Source organism: Entelurus aequoreus, linkage group LG25 (assembly GCF_033978785.1).
Source record: "Entelurus aequoreus isolate RoL-2023_Sb linkage group LG25, RoL_Eaeq_v1.1, whole genome shotgun sequence".
NCBI classification, from domain to species: Eukaryota; Metazoa; Chordata; class Actinopteri; order Syngnathiformes; family Syngnathidae; genus Entelurus; species Entelurus aequoreus.
In genome coordinates, this window is record NC_084755.1 from 19,249,350 (window position 1) to 19,271,532 (window position 22,183).

A 22,183-nucleotide genomic window follows, 5' to 3' on the forward strand; every position below is an offset into this window, starting at 1 on the left:
TTACATTTTAACAGAAGTGTAGATAGAACATGTTAAAAGAGAAAATAACCAGATATTAACAGTAAATGAACAAGGAGATTAATAATACATTTTTACAGCTTGTCCCTCAAAACTTTGACAAAATCATAGAATGATAAATGACACAATATGTTACTGCAGACTAAATTAGGAGCCTTTGTTTGTTTACTTACTACTAAAAGACAAGTTGTCTTGTATGTTCACTATTTTATTTAAGGACAAACTTGCAATAAGAAACATATGTTTAATGTACCCTAAGATTTTTTTTGTTAAAATAAAGCCAATAATGCAATTTTTTTATTTGTTTTATTTAGGAAAGTATCGAAAAGTACCGAAATACATTTTGGTACCGGTACCAAAATATTGGTATCGGGACAACACTATTTAGATGATAACTGTCCAACTCTGCACAAGTTAACACGCTGCAGGACTGCTAGTATCGAAGCTTATATCTGAGATCGTAGATGCAATACTTGTTTTTTTGTTGTTGTTTTTTTGGCTGATATTGATATCAATATCAAATTGGGACATCCTAAATTACAATTACATTGTGTTAATGATCATTGCAAGTACTGTATTATTTCTGTTGATTTCACTAATTTTGTTTGTATTTTTGTCTTTTCCCCACAATTGCGCCAAACACAAAATATGTCCAAATATTTAATAAAGTTAAAGACGAATAAAGCAACAGAAAAAGTATCCCACACTTCTCTTTCATAAAGCAAATCCGTACAGAAGATACGCGCATCATGATCAGGGGTTGCAATAAGAAACATATGTTGACTGTACCGTAAGATTTTTTGGTTAAAATAAAGCCAATAATGCAATTTTTTGTAGTCCCCTTTTATTTAAAAAATTATTGAAAAGTACCGAAATACATTTTGGTACCTGTACCAAAATATTGGTATCGGGACAACACTACTAGATGCGGCCCTCAATGAAAGCGAGTTTGACACACCTGCTAGTAGGGTATTGGTATAGTACCGCGATACTAATGAATCATATTCGGTACTATACCGCCTCTGAAAAGTACCAGTCTACCTATATAACCAGATATTAACAGTAAATAAACAAGTACATTAATAATTCATTTTCTACCACTTGTCCTTAATAATGTTGACAAAATAAAATACTGATAAATGACACAATATGTTACTGCATATGTCAGCAGCTAAATTAGGAGCCTTTGTTTGCTTACTTACTACTAAAAGACAAGTTGTCTAGTGGGTTCACTATTTTATTTAAGGACTAACTTGCAATAAGAAACATATGTTTAATGTACCAGAATATTTTTTTGTTAAAATAAAGCCAATAATGCAATTTTTTGTGGTCCCCTTTTATTTACAAAGTATCGAAAAGTACCGAAATGCATTTTGGTACCGGTACCAAAATATTGGTATCGGGACAACACTACTACACATTCACATTAGTGGCATAATTTTGGTCTTGACCTCTGTATGTATGATGAGATTATCGCAGATCTTCAACTAGCAACCTTTTCATCAAATTTGAATAATAGTACATTGAGACTGATTTGGTGGATTTAAAGATTCCTTTTTTATTTATAAATGAAATTGTAAATGAGTATCTGGTGGGTAGATTTTGAAATGTATTATATTGTATTTTGTATATTACATGATGATGTACACTATATATCCAAAAGTATTAGGCCACCTGCCTTGACTCACATATGAACTTGAAGTGCCATCCCATTCTTAACCCATAGGGTTCAATATGATGTCGGTCCACCTTTTGCAGCTATTACAGCTTCAACTCTTCTGGGAAGGCTGTTCACAAGGTTGCGGAGTGTGTTTATAGGAAGTTTCGACCGTTCTTCCAAAAGCAAATTGGTGAGGTCACACACTGATGTTGGTCGAGAAGGCCTGTCTCTCAGTCTCCGTTCTAATTCATCCCAAAGGTGTTCTATTGATGTCAGGTCAGGACTCTGTGCAGGCCAGTCAAGTTCATCCACACCAGACTCTGTCATCCATGTCTTTATGGACCTTGCTTTGTGAGTTCTGAGTACGGAGGACTTTTGCGACACAATTAAATAAGACAATAGCCAATTTAATTGAAATAAAACATGATTGAAAAATAAAATAAACAGAAATACCCTGATATAGGTCTACAAGCAGACCCACGACTAATTCATATTTTTAAATTATTGAAATTAAGAGGATACAGTTATTTGAACCCATAAGTTAAACAGAAACCACCCAAAAATCAATAGATATACAAAACCCAAAACCAGTGAAGTTAGCACGTTGGCACTATTTCATCCCTACAAGCCTGTTTCGCAGGTTTCCCTGCTCTTGAGGGGATTTTATTGAAGTCACTTCAATACAATCCTCTGAAGAGCAGGGAAACCTCTAAAACAGGCCTGTAGGGATGAAATAGCCTCTGTGTTTTTTCCATAACTCCATAGTGGTGACTCCATATCGGACGGTTACCTAAAAGTAACAGCTTCAACTCTTCTGGGAAGGCTGTCCACAAGGTTGCGGAGTGTGTTTATAGGAATTTTCAACCGTTCTTCCAAAAGCGCATTGGTGAGGTCACACACTGATGTTGCTCGAGAAGGCCTGGCTCTCAGTCTCCGTTCTAATTCATCCCAAATGTGTTCTATCGAGGTCAGGTCAGGACTCTGTGCAGGCCAGTCAAGTTCATCCACACCAGACTCTGTCATCCATGTCTTTATAGACCTTGCTTTGTGCACTAGTGCACAGTCATGTTGGAAGAGGAAGGAGCCCAAACTCCGCTCCGAGTGTGAAACTCTGCAACCTTGTGGACAGCCTTCCCGGAAGAGTTGAAGCTGTAATAGCTGCAAAAGGTGGACCCACAATATAGTGTATATTTTAATTGTCCATAAGCTGTGTGCTTCGAGGGATGACATTTTTGCAGAATGGACTCTGATATTAACAAAATAAACAATAATGAAATACAAAACTATGTCTGTCTGTAAATAAATAAATCAAATTACATTTAAAAAAACTACGATGTGGCCCTCAATGAAAGCAAGTTTGACACACCTGCTACAGTAGAGTGAGAGGGTGAACAGTCTGGGGTGAGCAAAAGCCCGCTTAGAAAAACCGAACGTATGTAATTACATTGAAGATTAAAAGTGGCTGACCTGATCCTGGTGTCCAGTGAGGAGCTTCACCTGCTCCCCATCCTCCATGTTCCACAGTCTGAGGGTGAGGTCATAGGATGAAGACACCAACAGACCGCTGGCCATAGGGTGGAACTTGATGGAGTAGATTTTCTCCGTGTGACCTACAACAGGAGTCACAACCAAATGAAGACATTGTTCCGGCACATTCCTTCATGTGTTGCTGTACCTTGCAAGATGAGCTCGGGCTCGGTCAGCGTCTCTTTGAGGCCGCCTGGTGGTATTTTCCACACTCGGATCTTTGCATCGTCACCAGCTAACACACCACTTGTATTATTATTATTATGTCATATTCATAGTGATCATCCAAGCTTACAGGCGTTTAATCACTCACCCACGGCGAGTCGGTCCACGTCAAAAGGGTCCCAGCAAAGGTCCACCACGTTGACGGAGTTCTGGACGGTGGGCAGGGACGAGTCGGGCAGTCTTCCGGGCTGACGGCGCTGGAGAAACACCACAATTATTTAATCCCCAACAGTGGTATTTTTTTTGAATTTCGTCCAATGCCCAGTGTTGGGTTAGTTACTGAAAACCAGTAACTAGTTACAGTTACTAGTTACTTTATTTCAAAAGTAACTCAGTTACTAACTCAGTTACTCACACCAAAAAGTAATGTGTTACTGTGAAAAGTAACTATTTAGTTACTTATATATATTTTTGTATTTGTTTTTTTTTTTAAGGCCCCCTTTAATGCCCTTTTAGCCTTCACTGCACTGGAATCTGTTGATCAACTTGACATGCATTTGCATCACTGAACTCTGCTAAGCAATGTGCTCTACATACAACACACAAAGACAAAGATATGTTTCAAAGGGCCAATTGGTTTCGGGCCAGAACAAATTGACAAAACTATTTGAAATAGCTGCAACATAACATACATAAGTAACAAACAGCATAATAACAACATAGCTGTAAACCAAGGAAGGCACACACTACATACACAAAGCCTAACCAGACGTTTTTTTCTCTCTCAAGGAATTCTGAAATAAAATCATGTCTGAAGCCCAGAACACTCTACACATTTCCCCAGTTTTAGTTTAGCTGTTGCTTAGGAGGTGAAGTGTGTCTCTCTTTACTAGCTTTGTCGAAGAATGTTGCTTTTGTAGCTGTTTCAGCAGATTTGAATTGCTAGGATAGGATCTTTGATCCAAGACACAACTTACATTTAACTAAAATGTTCTTTTCTTTGTGGTCGACAAAAGAAAAATAGTGAGAATATCTCCATGTTAAGAAACTCGGCTTCGGGCTTCGCTTTGACGTCTTGTTAGTAAACACAGACACGCCCCCTCCCACACACACACACACACACACACACACACACACACACACACACACGCACACACACACACAGGCTACCATGAATTGATTGACTAGATTTAGTCCCAACACTGCCAATGACCTACCTCGAAGATGGCGACCTGTCCACCGGATATGCCGAGGGGCACCGCAGCGCGCTGGCGGTTGACACAGAAGCCGTCGCACTCGCCCGGCGTGGTCAGGTTGAGGTCTCGTATGTTGGTGATGTGCGTGTCCCGATGTGCCACTGCACCCTGGATGTGACGGAACTTGGAGCTGAGTCCTGCATCACAGAACATTCCGTTTAGTGAGGAAACACCGGAATAAAGTTAAAAATACCAAAGATTGTCACACACACACGCACACTAGGTGTGGTGAGATTATCCTCTGCATTTGACCCATCACTCTCACCCCCTGAGGGGTGAGGGGAGCAGCGAGCAGCAGCGGTGGCCGCGCCCGGGAATAATTTTTGGTGATTTAACCCCCAATTCCAACCCTTGATGCTGAGTGCCAAGCAGGGAAGTAACGGGTCCCATTTTTATAGTCTTTGGTAGAGATGTCCGATAATATCGGACTGCCGATATTATCGGCCGATAAATGCTTTAAAATGTAATATCGGAAATTATCGGTATCGGTTTCAAAAAGTAAAATTTATGACATATTTTCAGCCAAGCAGAAATAAATAAATATACTGGACATAGGCAAAATGTATTTGCAGTGCACCAACCCGCGGAACTTAATATTAAGGCAAAAAATATAAACTGTATTTTCCGGACTATAAGGCGTACTTAAAATCCAGTTATTCCCTCAAAACTCACCAGTGCGCCTAATGTAAGAAATACATTTGGTTGAGCTTACCCACATCGAAGCTGTTTTATTTGGTACATGGTGTAATGGTAAGTGTGACCCGTAGATGGCAGTCAAACATAAGAGATAAGTGTGGGCTGCACCGCTTGATGTGCTTCAACATACGAGTATTATTATGGTGTGTGTATACGGTAAGACATATTATCTGGCGTTTTGTTTCGCAATATTATGCAAAAGCAACTTTTCTTACCTTCTGGTACCTGCTGATCTGTATTTGGGATCTGCATAAGTCCTGAAAAATTGCACGCGTCTGCCTTTGTAGTCGATAAGCTTCTTCTTTTTCTCTATCTTCTTGTTATGGGACATTCATCCTCCGCTGTTGCCATTTCTAATATAAAGTAGTGTAAAGTTCTTACTTATATCTGTCAGTAAACTCGCCATGAAAGCTCTAAAACATACCGGTGTAGTGAGTTTAATTATTCACCCAATGAACTTTAGTTTTTAAGAGTTCCGGTCGGACGTTTTTTACGGGACACATTTCCGGTGTGGTTGTTTTCGGATGAGGAGATGCTGCTCCGTTATTGATTGAAGTAAAGTCTGAATGTATGAAAAAAGATAAAAAATAGACCATTCATCGGCAGTGCGCCTTATAATCCGGTGCGCCCTATGGTCCGGAAAATAAGGGTATACGTAATTGCGTAACATTTAAATTGTCTGTTGGAATCAACTAAAGAACCCACAGGATGTTTCGGGCCCACCCGTGTTATGTATGTCAGGTGTGCTTGTGTGTGTTCAGACCCAGGAAGTTCTGGATAGCTTTGGCCCCCTGGCTGGGACTTGGTGAGGGGAGGAAGCCAGAGGAGAGGCCCGAGGTGGAGGACGGCGAGCGGGATGCGGCGGCACTGGTGCTGGGGGAGCTCAGAGGACTGCTGGAGGTGGAACAACCACGAGTCCCCTCCTGTTCCACAAAAACGACATATATAGTCGTGGTCAAAAGTTTACATACACTTGTAAAGAACATAATGTCATGGCTGTCTTGAGTTTCCAATCATTTCTACAACTCTTATTTTTTTGTGATAGAGTGATTGGAGCAAATGTTTTGTTTCATCTGACATCACATCGGACAAAGATAAAACCTTCTGGAGGAAATTTCTCTGGTCAGATGAAACAAAAATTGAGCTGTTTGGCCACAATACCCAGCAACATGTTTGGAGGAGAAAAGGTGAGGCCTTTAATCCCAGGAACACCACACCTACCGTCAAGCATGGTGGTGGTGGTATTATGCCCTGGGCCTGTTTTGCTGCCAATGGAACTGGTGCTTTACAGAGAGTAAATGGGACAATGAAAAAGGAGGATTACCTCCAAATTCTTCAGGACAACCTAAAATCATCAGCCCGGAGGTTGGGTCTTGGGCGCAGTTGGGTGTTCCAACAGGACAATGACCCCAAACACACGTCAAAAGTGGTAAAAGAATGGCTAAATCAGGCTAGAATTAAGGTTTTAGAATGGCCTTCCCAAATTTCTGACTTAAACGTGTGGACAATGCTGAAGAAACAAGTCCATGTCAGAAAACCAACAAATTTAGCTGAACTGCACCAATTTTGTCAAGAGGAGTGGTCAAAAATTCAACCAGAAGCTTGTGGATGGCTACCAAAAGCGCCTTACTGCAGTGAAACTTGCCAAGGGACATTTAACCAAATATTAACATTGCTGTACACTGCAAAAACTGAAATCTAAGTAAGATGAAATATCTCAAATAAGGGTGATATTTGCTTATTTTCTGTCTGATAAGATAATTCTTCTCACTAAGCAGATTTTATGTTAGAGTGTTTTACTTGTTTTAAGGGTTTTGGTCCTAATTGATCTCAGTAAGATATTACAGCTTGTAGCTGAGCTTTTATGACCTATATTGAGTAAAACATGCTTGAAACTAGAATATCAACTGTTGCAAAGCTGTGTCATCAACACTCACAAGTATAAAACTACTTTTTTAAAGTAATAATTTCTTATTTCAAGCATAAAAAAAAAATCATGACGTTGACACAATTGTGTCTCATAATTAAAACGGATGACAGCCAAATGGACTTTGCTGTTTTACTTTTTCAATGAAACAATAGAAAATACGTACTCATATAGTAGTACAGTTGGCACAGTACAGTAAACTGACAGTTAATATTTAAACATTTAACTTGTGACATTTCAAACAATTTTGAACAGAAATAGTTCATGCACATTCAGATGAATTCTTCAAAATTACAATAAAAAATTTTTTGGCCGGGGGCCGGGCTGTAAATATGCACACTAATTGACTGAAAGAGCACGCACTTGGCGCAATGATGTCATGTTATCGATGGAAAAATGCATTTTTTAGACAATATGATTTGCCTGAGCGGCTAGTAGACCCCGAGAGTAACAAGCGCTTGCCTTGTTGCCTTTCCTTTAAGAACAATAAATTAGTTTTTAGTATAAATTTGCTGGTTTCAAGAAATGTAATGCCGAGCGCATATCATTATGTCAAGATAATGGCACGAGTATATACTTAATTTAAGAATATTCTTCAACATATTGAGCAAAAAGGTCTCTTTTTTTTCTACCAAGAAAAGTGCACTTGTTATTAGTGAGAATATACTTATTTTAAGGTATTTTTGGGCTAATTGAAGTTAGCAAATTTTACTTGTTTTGGAAAGTCTTGACAAGCCAAATTTTCTTGTTCTATTGGCAAATAATTTTGCTGAGTTCAAGTAAGTTACCCCTAATTTTTGTATTTTTTTTTCTTGTTTTTGAACACTGACTTTTTGCAGTGTATGTATACTTTTGACCCAGCAGATTTGGTCACATTTTCAGTAGACCCATAATAAATTCATAAAAGAACCACACTTCATGAATGTTTTTTGTTGAAAACAAGTATGTGCTCCAATCACTCTATCACAAAAAAATAAGAGTTGTAGAAATGATTGCAAACTCAAGACAGCCATGACATTATGTTCTTTACAAGTGTATGTAAACTCTTGACCACGACTGTAAGCGTATAAAACTTGGTTTAAAAACACATTTCCCACCTTGGTGTCTCCACTGATGAGGTCCTTCTTTGCAGGCTTCTGATTGGCTGCCGTCGCCTTGGCTTTGGGCTGTTTGTCTGGATGGAGGCTGACTCTTTGCACCTGATTATTATTGATTTTTTTCAAAGCAATCTAATCAATAAACACACTGGAGAAAGAGCGCTAAGCTGTCAAACCTGCTTGCTTCCTCCCTCCCACCACTCCTCGGCGGTCATTGCCGGGGTCACACCCGCCGTGTCAGGGTAAAGGTCAGCGTGGAAGTCATGGCCTGAACTCTGACAAAAAAATATACCCGGGAAGTAAAACTCTGTCCTCAAGCGTGGAGGAACTGTTTACCCGCACGTGTGCGGAAAGAGACCTTGCGAGGGACTTGATAGCTGATGGGTATGATGCAGTTGTCCGTCAGCTGGAGCACACGCATCACTTCGCAAGACATGACGTCCAACGCCAGCTTGGGTACCGTGGCGACGCCGCGTGTTGACGAGTCGGTCAGACAGTGGCTTACTAAAAAAATAGAGCCAAACTTATATTACAATAAAAAGTCACATTGTTATAGAAGAAACCGAATGAGTGTTTGTTTTTTTTAACACAAACTCAAATGTTATTGTCTCCAATAATTTGTTTTACACTTATTTTGTAGTAATCATCAACTTTATTTATATAACAACGTATTGATAGTAATACTAATAATGTATACATTATTGCATTACATACTATACATTGCTTTTTGCACTATATTCATTTATATTTTTATGTGTTGTCAACTTTGTACTTTTTTATGTCATTGCCTGAAATAAATAAATAAATGAAAAAAAACTGAAAATGAAAAATAATGTATACATTGATAATATATTGCATAAAATATCAGTAAATTAATAAACATATCACTTAGTAAATGCAATATAATAATGATATTCAGCATAGTTAATTCCATAATACAACATATAAAAATATATGTCAAATACAATGTTTTATTGCATATAATAATACTTAAACTAGATATTATACTGGTATGAATATAATACATTGGGGTCATTATTTATTTGTAAGATACAACATTTTAAAAATTGTCTTTCTTTCATTTTTTTTGTGTATTATGATGGATTATTAATATATATATTTCATTCAATTTTAAGCCTATACGTATATCCACCCATTTTCTACTGCATTTTCTATCTAATACATAATACTATGTAATACCCATTATTAAAAGTAAAGGTATACAAATGTTCTCCTCACTTGGTTAATATCATCCTCAAATCTTGTTTTACAATTTTTACATAATACATTTTTAATGCAATATAATGATGATATTCAGCATAGTTATTTCCATAATACAACATATAAAAATATATGTCAAATACGATGTTTTATTGCATATAATAATACTTATACTAGATATTATACTGGTATGAATATAATACATTGGGGTCATAATTTATTTGTAAGATACAACATTTTAAAAATTATCTTCCTTTAATTTTTTTGGTAAATTATGATGGATTATTAATATATTTACTTTTTATTAAATTTTAAGACTATACGTACAGTATATCCACCCATTTTCTACTGCATTTTCTATCTAATACATAATACTATGTAATACCCATTATTAAAAGTAAACCTATACAAATGTTCTCCTCACTTGGTTAATATCATCCTCTAATCGTGTTTTACAATTTTTACATATGACATTTTTTGGTAATTATTGATACATGTAAATTAATTCCATAAAACCCTTTCCATTTTATGTATATGAATATTAAATCTGATACATATTATCCATATAATGTAATGTAATACCCATTTTCAAAATTAAGTAAAATATTTTTACATACATTTTCTCCTTATCTATATTTTTACTGTGTTGTAAAACATGTTTTAGATGATTGCACTATTTACATTTTTATTGTCATTTATTATACAGGTAAATTAATAACATAATTACAATACTGTAAACATATTTTCTATTTTTAGCAAGGTCCATAAAGACATATTTCTATTTAATATACGTATATTCAATCTAATGCATAATATATTGTAATACCAATTTTTTAAAGTAAGTATCATAATTTCCTTGTGAAATAAAATAGGCAATAACATTACAAAAGTGAATATCAATTCAAAGTCATATTGATTGTAATATCACACAAATGTGTGACAAAATCCTTGAATACATATAGTTACAGTATTTATTAGTGTATTATACTGCTCAATATATTAACAATATCGGCATACAACATATGCTTATTATTTGATGTATTATGCTAACATATGTATGTGTGAATGATGATACATTTAATTATTATAGTAATATATACATATAGTGGAGCGTTAGAGTTTATTACAAAAATGTATTTGGTCATGCCTGCAACTTTCTGCAGTTGAGTAAATAAACTCCATGGAAAAAAAAACAAATCACCTTGAGTGAGGAAGGGCTCCGAGGTGGATACTTCGAAACAATCAGCCGCAGTGTAGCCCTGCAAGGAGGAACATTAACGTTTTTTTAAGCACACTTCACCACAAAACTCTCCCAAAAATGAGGACGTAAAATATCGTTACCATGGCAGCCAGCACCAGCAGACCGGTATCGCCATCAAAGAGAGGAATCAGTGTCCTATATGAGGAAAGAGACATGAATTGAAGCTCGTGGTAAACTCTATAAACATGTCAGACCATTTACGAGATGCTGGGGAAAAAAATCAAACCCAAAACAAAATAAAACCAACATTTCCTTGAAAAATAAGCCTCGGAAGTGGAGTTGAATGCAAAGACTTTAGCTTAGTTGGCATCTAAAGCGGGGGTCTGCAACCTGCGGCTCTATAGCACCACCCTAGAGGCTCCCTGGAGCATTTTCAAAAATGAATGAAAATGGAAAAAGATGGGGGAAAATATATTTTTAGTTTTAATATGTTTTCTGTAGGAGAACACACATGACACAAACCTTCCTAATTGTCAGAAATCCCACTAATCCTGATTAATCACAGGTTATTACTTGCTTGGATAATTTAAATGAACTTGAATGTATTTGCTCCAAACATCCATACCTCCTTTTTCTACCGCTTGTCCCTCTCGGTTTTATCTAAAATTCCAATAGTTTGTATTTTGAAGTGACATTTACCAGGCGAGTACACCACTAGTCAGATCCTCATTACTCATCCTTTATAATAAATTGCACAGTTAATCTGCACATGTACACGATTAATACGATAATTAACATGAGTTAACTCGTTATTTTTGACATATTTATATAAAAAAATCAGCTTCATTGTGTGTAAATAAATATTTTTTCAAATAGCACTCAAATACCATTGTGTACATGTTAAAACTAAACTTTTAATCAATAATTATGCTTCATAATTTATGAGAGGTTGCATACACACACCACTAGATGGTGCAATACACCAACATCAGGAGACAACTGAAACTACAGTGACTGACTTACTTTTTGGAGCACTCAAAGTCAATTGTGATAACATTCTGTATTATTATTTTACTTTTTAGCACATAATTCCAGTCACCTGCTTCCTCTTACAGTTTGCAGGAAGGCGATTGAGGGAAGAGGAGGAGGCTGAATGGGATTTAAGTAGGAAATAAGGACTAAGGGCTTGATTTACTAATATATAAATGTCTCGTGCTAAACACTGTGTGCAATTTATAAAATAGTGTGTGCTATTAGTGGGAGTGTTGCATGTGATCGACTAAGACCGCGTGTGCAATCAAAAAAATTGGTGCTGACCGCCTTATTTGAATGAGGATTTTGCGTGTACTATAAGGGGCATGATGACCACAGAGACACTCATTTACTGCACATTCATTTGTGACGTTTTGCTATGTTATCAAACATGCAGCAGACATCTATCACTTTTTATGGGCATTTTAGAAGCAGTCATGCGGTGCATCGACATTGACACCACTTATTTTCCTTTTTTTTTTTTTTAACCGCTGAAAATGTTGGGAGAGAAGCTGCACTACTGCGCTAAAGACGAAAAAAATCCATATTTGAAAAAGGTTTAAAGGCCTACTGAAACCCACTACTACCGACCACGCAGTCTGATAGTTTATATATCAATGATGAAATCTTAACATTATAACACATGCCAATACGGCCGGGTTAACTTATAAAGTGACATTTTAAATTTGCCGCTAAACTTCCGGTTCGAAACGCCTCTGAGGATGACGTATGCGTGTGACGTAGCCCGACGAACACGGGTATGCCTTCCACATTGAAGCCGATACGAAAAAGCTCTGTATTCATTTCATAATTCCACAGTATTCTGGACATCTGTGTTCGTGAATCTGTTTCAATCATGTTCATTGCATTATGGAGAAGGAAGCCGAGCAAGCAAAGAAGAAAGTTGTCGGTGCGAAATGGACGTATTTTTCGAACGTAGTCAGCCACAACAGTACACAGCCGGCGCTTCTTTGTTTACATTCCCGAAAGATGCAGTCAAGATGGAAGAACTCGGATAACAGAGACTCTAACCAGGAGGACTTTTGATTTGGATACACAGACGCCTGTAGAGAACTGGGACAACACAGACTCTTACCAGGATTACTTTGATTTGGATGACAAAGACGCAGACGTGCTACTGTGAGTATGCAGCTTTGGCTTTTTTTTGCGTATGTACGTAACTTTTTTTAAATATATAAGCTTTATGAACCTTGGGTTAGGTGAACGGTCTTTTGGGCTGAGTGATTGTGTGTGTTGATCATGTGTTTGAATTGTATTGGCGTGTTCTATGGAGCTAGGAGCTAGCAGAGGAGCTAGGAGCTAGCATAACACGTACCTACCGTACGTGCGCGTCACGTACGTAACTTTTTAAAAATATATAAGCTTTATGAACCTTGGGTTAGGTGAACGGTCTTTTGGGCTGAGTGATTGTGTGTGTTGATCGGGTGTTTGAATTGTATTGGCGTGTTCTATGGAGCTAGGAGCTAGCAGAGGAGCTAGGAGCTAGCATAACAAACACGCAGGTGTTTTTATGCAGGATTAATTTGTGGCATATTAAATATAAGCCTGGTTGTGTTGTGGCTAATAGAGTATATATATGTCTTGTGTTTATTTACTGTTGTAGTCATTCCCAGCTGAATATCAGGTACCGTGAGTATGCAGCCTTGGCTGCTAAACATTCGATAACTTGACCGTATGTGCGCGTCACGTACGTAACTTTTAAAAAATATATAAGCTTTATGAACCTTGGGTTAGGTAAACGGTCTTTTGGGCTGAGTGATTGTGTGTGTTGATCAGGTGTTTGAATTGTATTGGCGTGTTCTATGGAGCTAGGAGCTAGCAGAGGAGCTAGGAGCTAGCATAACAAACACGCAGGTGTTTTTATGCAGGATTAATTTGTGGCATATTAAATATAAGCCTGGTTGTGTTGTGGCTAATAGAGTATATATATGTCTTGTGTTTATTTACTGTTGTAGTCATTCCCAGCTGAATATCAGGTCACCCCCGGCTCTCACAGCATCTTCCCTATCTGAATAGCTTCAACTCCCCACTAGTCCTTCACTTGCACTTTACTCATCCACAAATCTTTCATCCTCGCTCAAATTAATGGGGAAATTGTCGCTTTCTCGGTCCGAATCTCTCTCACTTCATGCGGCCATCATTGTAAACAATAGGGAACTTTGCGTATATGTTCAACTGACTACGTCACGCTACTTCCGGTAGGTGCAAGCCTTTTTTTTATCAGATACCAAAAGTTGCAATCTTTATCGTCGTTGTTCTATACTAAATCCTTTCAGCAAAAATATGGCAATATCGCGAAATGATCAAGTATGACACATAGAATAGATCTGCTATCCCCGTTTAAATAAAAAAAATTCATTTCAGTAGGCCTTTAATCATATAAGATATATGTTATAGTCTATGCATAAAAAAGCACGTCATTGAAAAATTGTGAAATGACACCAAAACGCATGAATTGATTTTGTTTTCTTCAGCCCGTTAGGTCATCGAACAGCTAATAATAATAATAATAATAATAATGGATTAGATTTATATAGCGCTTTTCTATCAACTAGATCAGGGGTCCCCAAACTTTTTGACTCGGGGGCAGCATTGGGTTAAAAAAATTTGCCGGGGGGCCGGGCTGTATATATGTATATATATATATATATATATATATATATATATATATATATATATATATATATTTCAAACGCGATGATGTCGAGTTATCGATGGGAACCGAGAGTAACAAGCGGTAGAAAATGGATTAGAAAGGACAGATTTAAAAAAATACAAAAATAAAATTTTATATATATGTATATATCCATCCATCCATTTTCTACCGCTTATTCCCTTCGGGGTCGCGGGGGGCGCTATATATATATATATATTTATTTATTTTAATTTTATTTTTTTATAGATTTTTTTTAAACTTTGAACTTCCTGCGGAAGTTCAAAGTTTGTAGAAACAGTCTCCATGCCCGGTACCGGTCCGCACAAGGAAAAAAAAAAAAAAAAAAAAAAAAAATTAAATTAAATTAAAAAATAAAAAATTAAAAAAATAAATATATATATATATATATATATATATATATATATATATATATATATATATATATATATATACAAATATATATATATATATATATATATATATATATATATATATATATATATATATATATATATATATATATATATATATATATATATTTAAAAAAAAAAAAAAAAAAAAAATTAAATCAACATAAAAAAAACAAGATACACTTACAATTAGTGCACCAACACAAAAAACCTCCCTCCTCATTCACACTCATTCGCACAAAAGGTTTGTTTCTTTCTGTTATTAATATTTCGGGTTCCTACATTATATATAGATACAGATCAATACAGTCTGCAGGGATACAGTCCGTAAGCACACATGATTGTATTTTTTTATGACAAAAAAAACCCATAAATAAATCCCCCCCACGGTCAGTGGGACACATTTTCAAGCGTTGACCGGTCCGCAGTTACAAAAAGGTTGGGGACCACTGGATTAGGACACCTTATTCTGATCATTTGGATGGGTGGCCAAATACTTTTGGGCAATATATTGTATGTTATATTTTATATTGCTACTACGGTACATTTTTAGTCTACTGTATACCCGCATTATCCTTTCCCTTGTCATCCTTTGTAACTGAGCTACTGGGTGGAACAATTTCCCTTGTGGATCAATAAAGTCTAAGTCTAAGTTAACAGACACAATCCACTTTGCACATGTTTAGTTAAACTGTTTTGCGTGTGCAACAATTTTGCACATGTTTAAGTACAAAAGTAAACCAGTGGTATTCTAGCAGAAACGCACATTATATACAGTTAACATATATTACATACATACGCTCATTCATCTCCATAAAACAACTTCTTTCTCATCTGTCCTGTGAAGTCATGCTCGGTTAGGGCAAATGTGTGTTCCCATGTCCGAGTGAGTGCACAGGGGGTCTGTAAACACCTCCATTCCCACAGCGCACTCTCTCTCTCTCCTCTTTACCTTGCACCCGCCGCGAACCTAATTACTGTATTTCCCTAAATTGCCTTCCCTTTCTTCTGCTCTTATCTGTGATTTTCTCACAATAAATGCACAAGCAGCTAAATAGCCCCACATAAAAAAAAAAGGCCACTGCTTTATCACTGATAAGTGGCCTGTGTTTACTATCACGCTTCACCACACAACAGAGTCGTTTTCCCACACATACTGTACTTCGGAGACCCACACATTTGCATATTAAAATGTGCCGGGACACATGCACGCTTGGAACTATTTCATTACAAATATGTGCAGGCTTTATTAATATAATAGCAAATAGTTATGCACGTGCACGAGTGAGCTTATTGTGCAGGTTGCAATCACATGGGTCAAGTGTGAATGAAACCACAGAGCTCATTCATGCACAGGAGAGGCTGTAAATACTAGCACGTGTGTGTGTGTGTGTGTGTGTGTGTGTGTGTGTGTGTGTGTGTGTGTGTGTGTGTGTGTGTGTGTGTATGTTCTTGTATATAGAAATTGAAATGTGCCCCCTTTAAAAAAAAAAAAAAGAATAAATATGTATATAGGGACATACTGTAATAACTTGAAGTAAATAATGACAATTAAAAACAAATTACAATTTTTTTTTTTTTTTACTAAAAGCAGTCTTTTTCTTACAATGTGTCGACTTTTTTTTTTATAAAATTGGGAACAATTTCTCATATTCTTTCTGTTTCTGTAATATTGCAGTATTTTCTCTTAAAATTATTAGTTTTTATGTAACTTTCTTACTTTTTAATGCATAATGGTGACATTTGGCATATAAAATTCTGACTTTCATCACAATATTGCCTTTTTTTGTTGTTCTTGTAAATAGTGATATTTTTGGAGTAAAATTATGACTTTTGTCATAAATTTGCAGAGTAAAATTCTGATTATTTTTATAATATTGCCAACATTTTTAAGTTTTCTTATAAAATTGTGACTTTTGTCGAGTAAGATTACGACTCTTTTCATAAACTTGCCAAAATGTCAAGCTTTTTTTGTAAAGTTGCGACTGTTATTGTGTAAAATTTTATCATAACATTGCACAAATGTTCCGTTTTTCTTGTAACATTTTGACTTGCGTTAAGTAAAATGCCAACTTTTATTTTATTTTATTTTATACAACTAATTGTCTCATTTGCACCCTTGGTGGTGAAATCTATCAAAAATAGGGTGGTCCCAAAAAGGAGGGATTTTTCAAATTGACTGTGTGTCGGTTTTAAAAGTGCTCCCCTTCTGGTCAACATCTGTAATAACAAGTGTGTGTAAGAAATTGAAAGGTGCCCCCCTTTGGCCAAAATTAATTTAAAAAAATAGAATGAATATGTATATAGAGACATACTGTAATAACTTGAAGTAAATAATGACAATTAAAAACCAATTACAAATGTATTTATTTTTTACTAAAAGCAGTCTTTTTCTTACAATGTGTCGACTTTTTTTAAAAATAAAATTGGGAACAATTTCTCATATTCTTTCGGTTTCTGTAATATTGCAATATTTTCTCGTAAAATTATTTGTTTTTATGTAACTTTCTTACTTTTTAATGCATAATGGTGACATTTGTCATATAAAATTCTGACTTTTATCACAATATTGCCATTTTTTTGTTGTTCTTGTAAAATGGTGACATTTTTGGAGTAAAATGATGACTTTTGTCATAATTTTGCCGTGTAAAATTCCGATTATTATTATAATATTGCCAACATTTTTAAGTTTTCTTATAAAATTGTGACTTTTGTCGAGTAAGATTACGACTCTTTTCATAAACTTGCCCAAATTTCAAGCTTTTCTTGTAAAATTGCGACTGTTATTGATTAAAATTTTATCGTAACATTGCACAAATGTTCCGTTTTTCTTGTAACATTTTGACTTGCATTAAGTAAAATGACAACTTTTATTTTATTTATTATTTAATTTTATACAACTAATTGTCTCATTTGCACCCCTGGTGGTGAAATCTATCAAAATTAGGGTGGTCCCAAAAAGGAGGGATTTTTCAAATTGACTGTGTGTCGGTTTTAAAAGTGCTCCTTTTCTGGTCAACATATGTAATAACAAGTGTGTGTAAGAAATTGAAGTGCTCCCCCTCTGGCCAACATATGTAATAACAAGTGTGTGTAAGAAATTGAAAGGTGCCCCCTTTGGCCAAAATTAATTACAAAAAATTGAATAAATATTTATATAGAGACATACTGTAATAACTTGAAGTAAATAATGACAATTAAAAACCAATTACAATTTTTTTTTTCTTTTTTACTAAAAGCAGTCTTTTTCTTACAATGTGTCGACTTTAAAAAAAAATAAAATTGGGAACAATTTCTCATATTCTTTCTGTTTCTGTAATATTGCAATATTTTCTCGTAAAATTATTAGTTTTTATGTAACTTTCTTACTTTTTAATGCGTAATGGTGACATTTGTCATATCAAATTCTGACTTTTACCACAATATTGCCATTTTTTTGTTGTTCTTGTAAAATAGTGACTTTTTTGAGTAAAATGATGACTTTTGCCATAATTTTGCCGAGTAAAATTCCGATTATTATTATAATATTGCCAACATTTTTAAGTTTTCTTATAAAATTGTGACTTTTGTGGAGTAAAATTACGACTACTTTCATAAACTTGCCAAAATTTCAAGCTTTTCTTGTAAAGTTGCGACTGTTATTGAGTAACATTTTATCATAACATTGCACAAATGTTCCGTTTTTCTTGTAACATTTTGACTTGCGTTAAGTAAAATGACAACTTTTATTTTATTTTATTATTTAATTTTATACAACTAATTGTCTCATTTGCACCCCTGGTGGTGAAATCTATCAAAATGAGGGTGGTCCCAAAAAGGAGAGATTTTTCAAATTGACTGTGTGTCGGTTTTAAAAAGTGCTCCCCCTCTGGTCAACATATGTAATAACAAGTGTGTGTAAGAAATTGAAGTGCTCCCCCTCTGGCCAACATATGTAATAACAAGTGTGTGTAAGAAATTGAAATGTTCCCCCTTTGGCCAAAAATAATTTTCAAAAAATAGAATAAATATGTATATAGAGACATATTGTAATAACTTGAAGTAAATAATGACAATTAAAAACCAATTACAAAATTATTTTTTTTTTACTAAAAGCAGTCTTTTTCTTACAATGTGTCGACTTTTTCTTAATAAAATCGGGAACAATTTCTCATATTCTTTCTGTTTCTGTAATATTGCATTGTTTTCTCGTAAAATTATTCGTTTTTATGTAACTTTCTTACTTTTTAATGCATAATGGTGACATTTGTCATACACAATTCTGACTTTTATCACAATATTGCCATTTTTTTGTTATTCTTGTAAAAAAGTGACATTTTTTGAGTAAAATTCAGTTTATCATTATAATATTGCCAAGATGTTTAAGTTTTCTTATAAATATGTGACTTTTGTCGAGTAAGATTGTGACTCTTTTCATAAACCTGCCAACATTTCAAGCTTTTCTTGTAAAATTGCGACTGTTGAGTAAAATGTTATCATAACATTGCACAAATGTTCTGCTTTTCTTGTAACATTTTGACTTACGTTAAGTAAAATGCCAACTTTTATTTTATTTTATACAACTAATTTTTTCACAACAAGCTTTTTTATATTTGCATAGCATGTATATATTATCGATGTTGTAAATACAAATCTTTATATATCTAGAACGAGTGGTCATAAAGAGGTAGGCATTTTTCGGAGGTCTCAAGAAGGTAACAAATACAGGAATAAGTGTGTGTGTGTGCGTGTGTGTGTGTGTGTGTGTGTGTGTGTGTGTGTGTGTGTGCAGTACCCAATCCACCAAAACAAAGTAATCCTTGCAAAACCTTATGACTGTAACTGGTTTATGCTAAACAGTCATAAAAACAATGCCTGCTTGTGGTTAGCCAACCACTTCAAAGTAAAAATGCATGGTCACGCACGGCCATAATGTAAAGCGCATCTGGAAATAAACATCGCCTCACTTTTCCCAAATGTATGTTACAGCCTTCTTCAAAAATGGATGCAATTCATTGTTGTCCTCAAAATTCTACACATAATGTTTTTTCTTCTTCTGACCTTTAACGATGTAATTTATAAATAAATGTTCATGTAAAATTAATATAGCTGTGACGGTTTAATAATGTTGTTGCTTGAATCAAATGAATAATGTTTAAAGCGACGTACACGCCCCAATCAAAAGTACAAAAGGGTTTGTTCCACTTGGATAGCAGCAAACCTAACTTCAAACATTCTAATCAACGCAGACGTCATAACGTCATCAAAGCTCACCTTTAATGGGGAACTGCACTTTTTTGCGGGGAATTTTGCCTATTGTTCAAAATCATTATGAAAGACATTTTGAAATTTTTTTTTTTTAATGCATTCTAAATAATAAATAAATTCGATCAAAAGTCTGCTTACAATGGAGCCTATGGGAGCCGTTCAATTCTGCTTATAGAGACCCCAAAAAACATCCAAACGCCTCCATTAGGGTTTTATATACATGATGTAAGTATACACGTAATGTAGTTACAGGAACATTTATAATAACATTTAATATTTACATAGTTTGCTTTTTTTCACCTTCAACCCTGATTTCTGCTCTCTGCAGAGACTTTATGAGAGCCAACAAACATAATAAAACATCACTTACTGTACAATGTCTTCTGTCATTAGGATGCATACTGCTAGGATGTTCATATATTTCTATTTAGATTAAACTGGATGGCACGCCAAGCACATTTTCGTGTCGTTATCGCCAGTTCCAGGTCCTAAATGGCTGTCAAAGTGTCCCAACTCGTCGGATTATATCCTCAGCCATCTACTTTTCAGAGGAGAGGAATGATTTATGATCTACAATAAACTTACAGGGAGCAGGGAAGCAAGGAAACAGCAGACCACTCCATGATGTAAACATAGGGATATGATCACGTCGCCGCTATAAATAGTGCGTCTGCGTTAGCGTTTATAATAACAATATCACTAATACTTGGTTAATATTCAAGACACGAAATGTAAATTGAGTATTGTTGGCTCTTTTTGAATGGGTTTTTATCGGATTTTATGGCTATTTTTGAATGTTTTTTTATTGGATTTTATGGGCTCAATAGTGGTGCTCCAATTTAATATTTAGAATTAATTTAAAAAAACCCATCCATTGTCATGTTTTTCATAATGATTTTGAATGATGGACAAAATTTAATAAAAAAGTGCAGTTCCCCTTTAAGCACACACACACACACAGCACCAGCATTTTGGAACAAGGATGAGGTGATGATGACAGAAGAAAGGTAAAAGTATAGTAAGCTATCTGTGACAGCATAAGAGAAAGTTATGTACAATTTCATTGCACATAACTGTGGCGCATTCAAAGACCCTCGATTAAGGTTACAAACTGAGGTGTCCCTTGGTGTAAAAGACAGGGGGAGACTTAACCCCTAGAAGATGCACTCATCATAATAATAACTGCTGTATTGGACTTAGACTAACTTTATTGATCCAGAAGGGAAATTGTTCCACACAGTAGCTCAGTTACAAAGAATGGAAAGGGTAAGGATGAAAAGGATAATGCCGGTATAAAGTAGACTAAAAATGTACCATAGTAGCAATATAAAATATAACATACATGCAATATTTACATATTATATATACAGTATATAATATAATAATAATAGTAATAATAATAATAGATTTTATTTGTAAAAAGCACTTTATATTGAGTAAACAAAGTGCTACAGTGTATTAAAAAAATAAAAATAGTAAAATAAATAAAAAGATAATAAAGAAATAAATAAAAATAAAAACTAGAACAGCCAAATAGCTATAACTAGTATGCATATATCTAAAAAAAAGCCGCTTTTTTTTTTTTTTTTTTTTTAAAAGAAGGGCTTTTAAGCCTTTTTTAAAAGCATTCACAGCCTGTGGTGCCCTCAGGTGGTCAGGGAGAGCGTTCCACAGACTGGGAGCGGCGGAGCAGAAAGCCCGGTCTCCCATTGTTCGTAGCTTTGTCCTCGGAGGTTGGAGGAGGTTGTATACTGATATATTATATTATATTTTTTATATAATATATACAATATATAACAAATCACAATTACCATGTACAATATTACAGTACATGTAACAGCTGCAGCAAAAAAAAAAGTATACACATTATTATGTGTATTGATCCTATGTGTAGCAGATAATCTAGATATGTTCATGCCATCTTTAAAAAGTCAATAACCTAATTAATGTGTTTGAACAAGACGGTTTCTACCAAATCCGGGTGGTGGGGGGAGTTTAATCATTTTGCAATGCAGTCTGCGGAAAACTATGGACAGCGCCACCCTGCAT

General features: G+C 35.3%; 1 protein-coding gene across 2 annotated transcripts in view; it reads right to left on the minus strand.

Moving 5' to 3' along the window:
• The window catches only part of coro7 (coronin 7), a 367,135-nt gene that overhangs the window by 38,944 nt on the left and 306,008 nt on the right, over positions 1-22,183 (minus strand). For both annotated transcript variants that reach the window (XM_062036912.1, XM_062036910.1), the window contains exons 10-19: positions 10,909-10,963; positions 10,769-10,826; positions 8,705-8,850; positions 8,523-8,621; positions 8,347-8,448; positions 6,086-6,245; positions 4,588-4,763; positions 3,519-3,627; positions 3,354-3,440; positions 3,146-3,288 (exon numbers count right to left, since the gene is read on the minus strand). In XM_062036912.1, the coding sequence (XP_061892896.1) occupies positions 3,146-3,288; positions 3,354-3,440; positions 3,519-3,627; positions 4,588-4,763; positions 6,086-6,245; positions 8,347-8,448; positions 8,523-8,621; positions 8,705-8,850; positions 10,769-10,826; positions 10,909-10,963 (1,135 nt within the window). The remainder of the gene's footprint in view (positions 1-3,145; positions 3,289-3,353; positions 3,441-3,518; positions 3,628-4,587; positions 4,764-6,085; positions 6,246-8,346; positions 8,449-8,522; positions 8,622-8,704; positions 8,851-10,768; positions 10,827-10,908; positions 10,964-22,183) is intronic.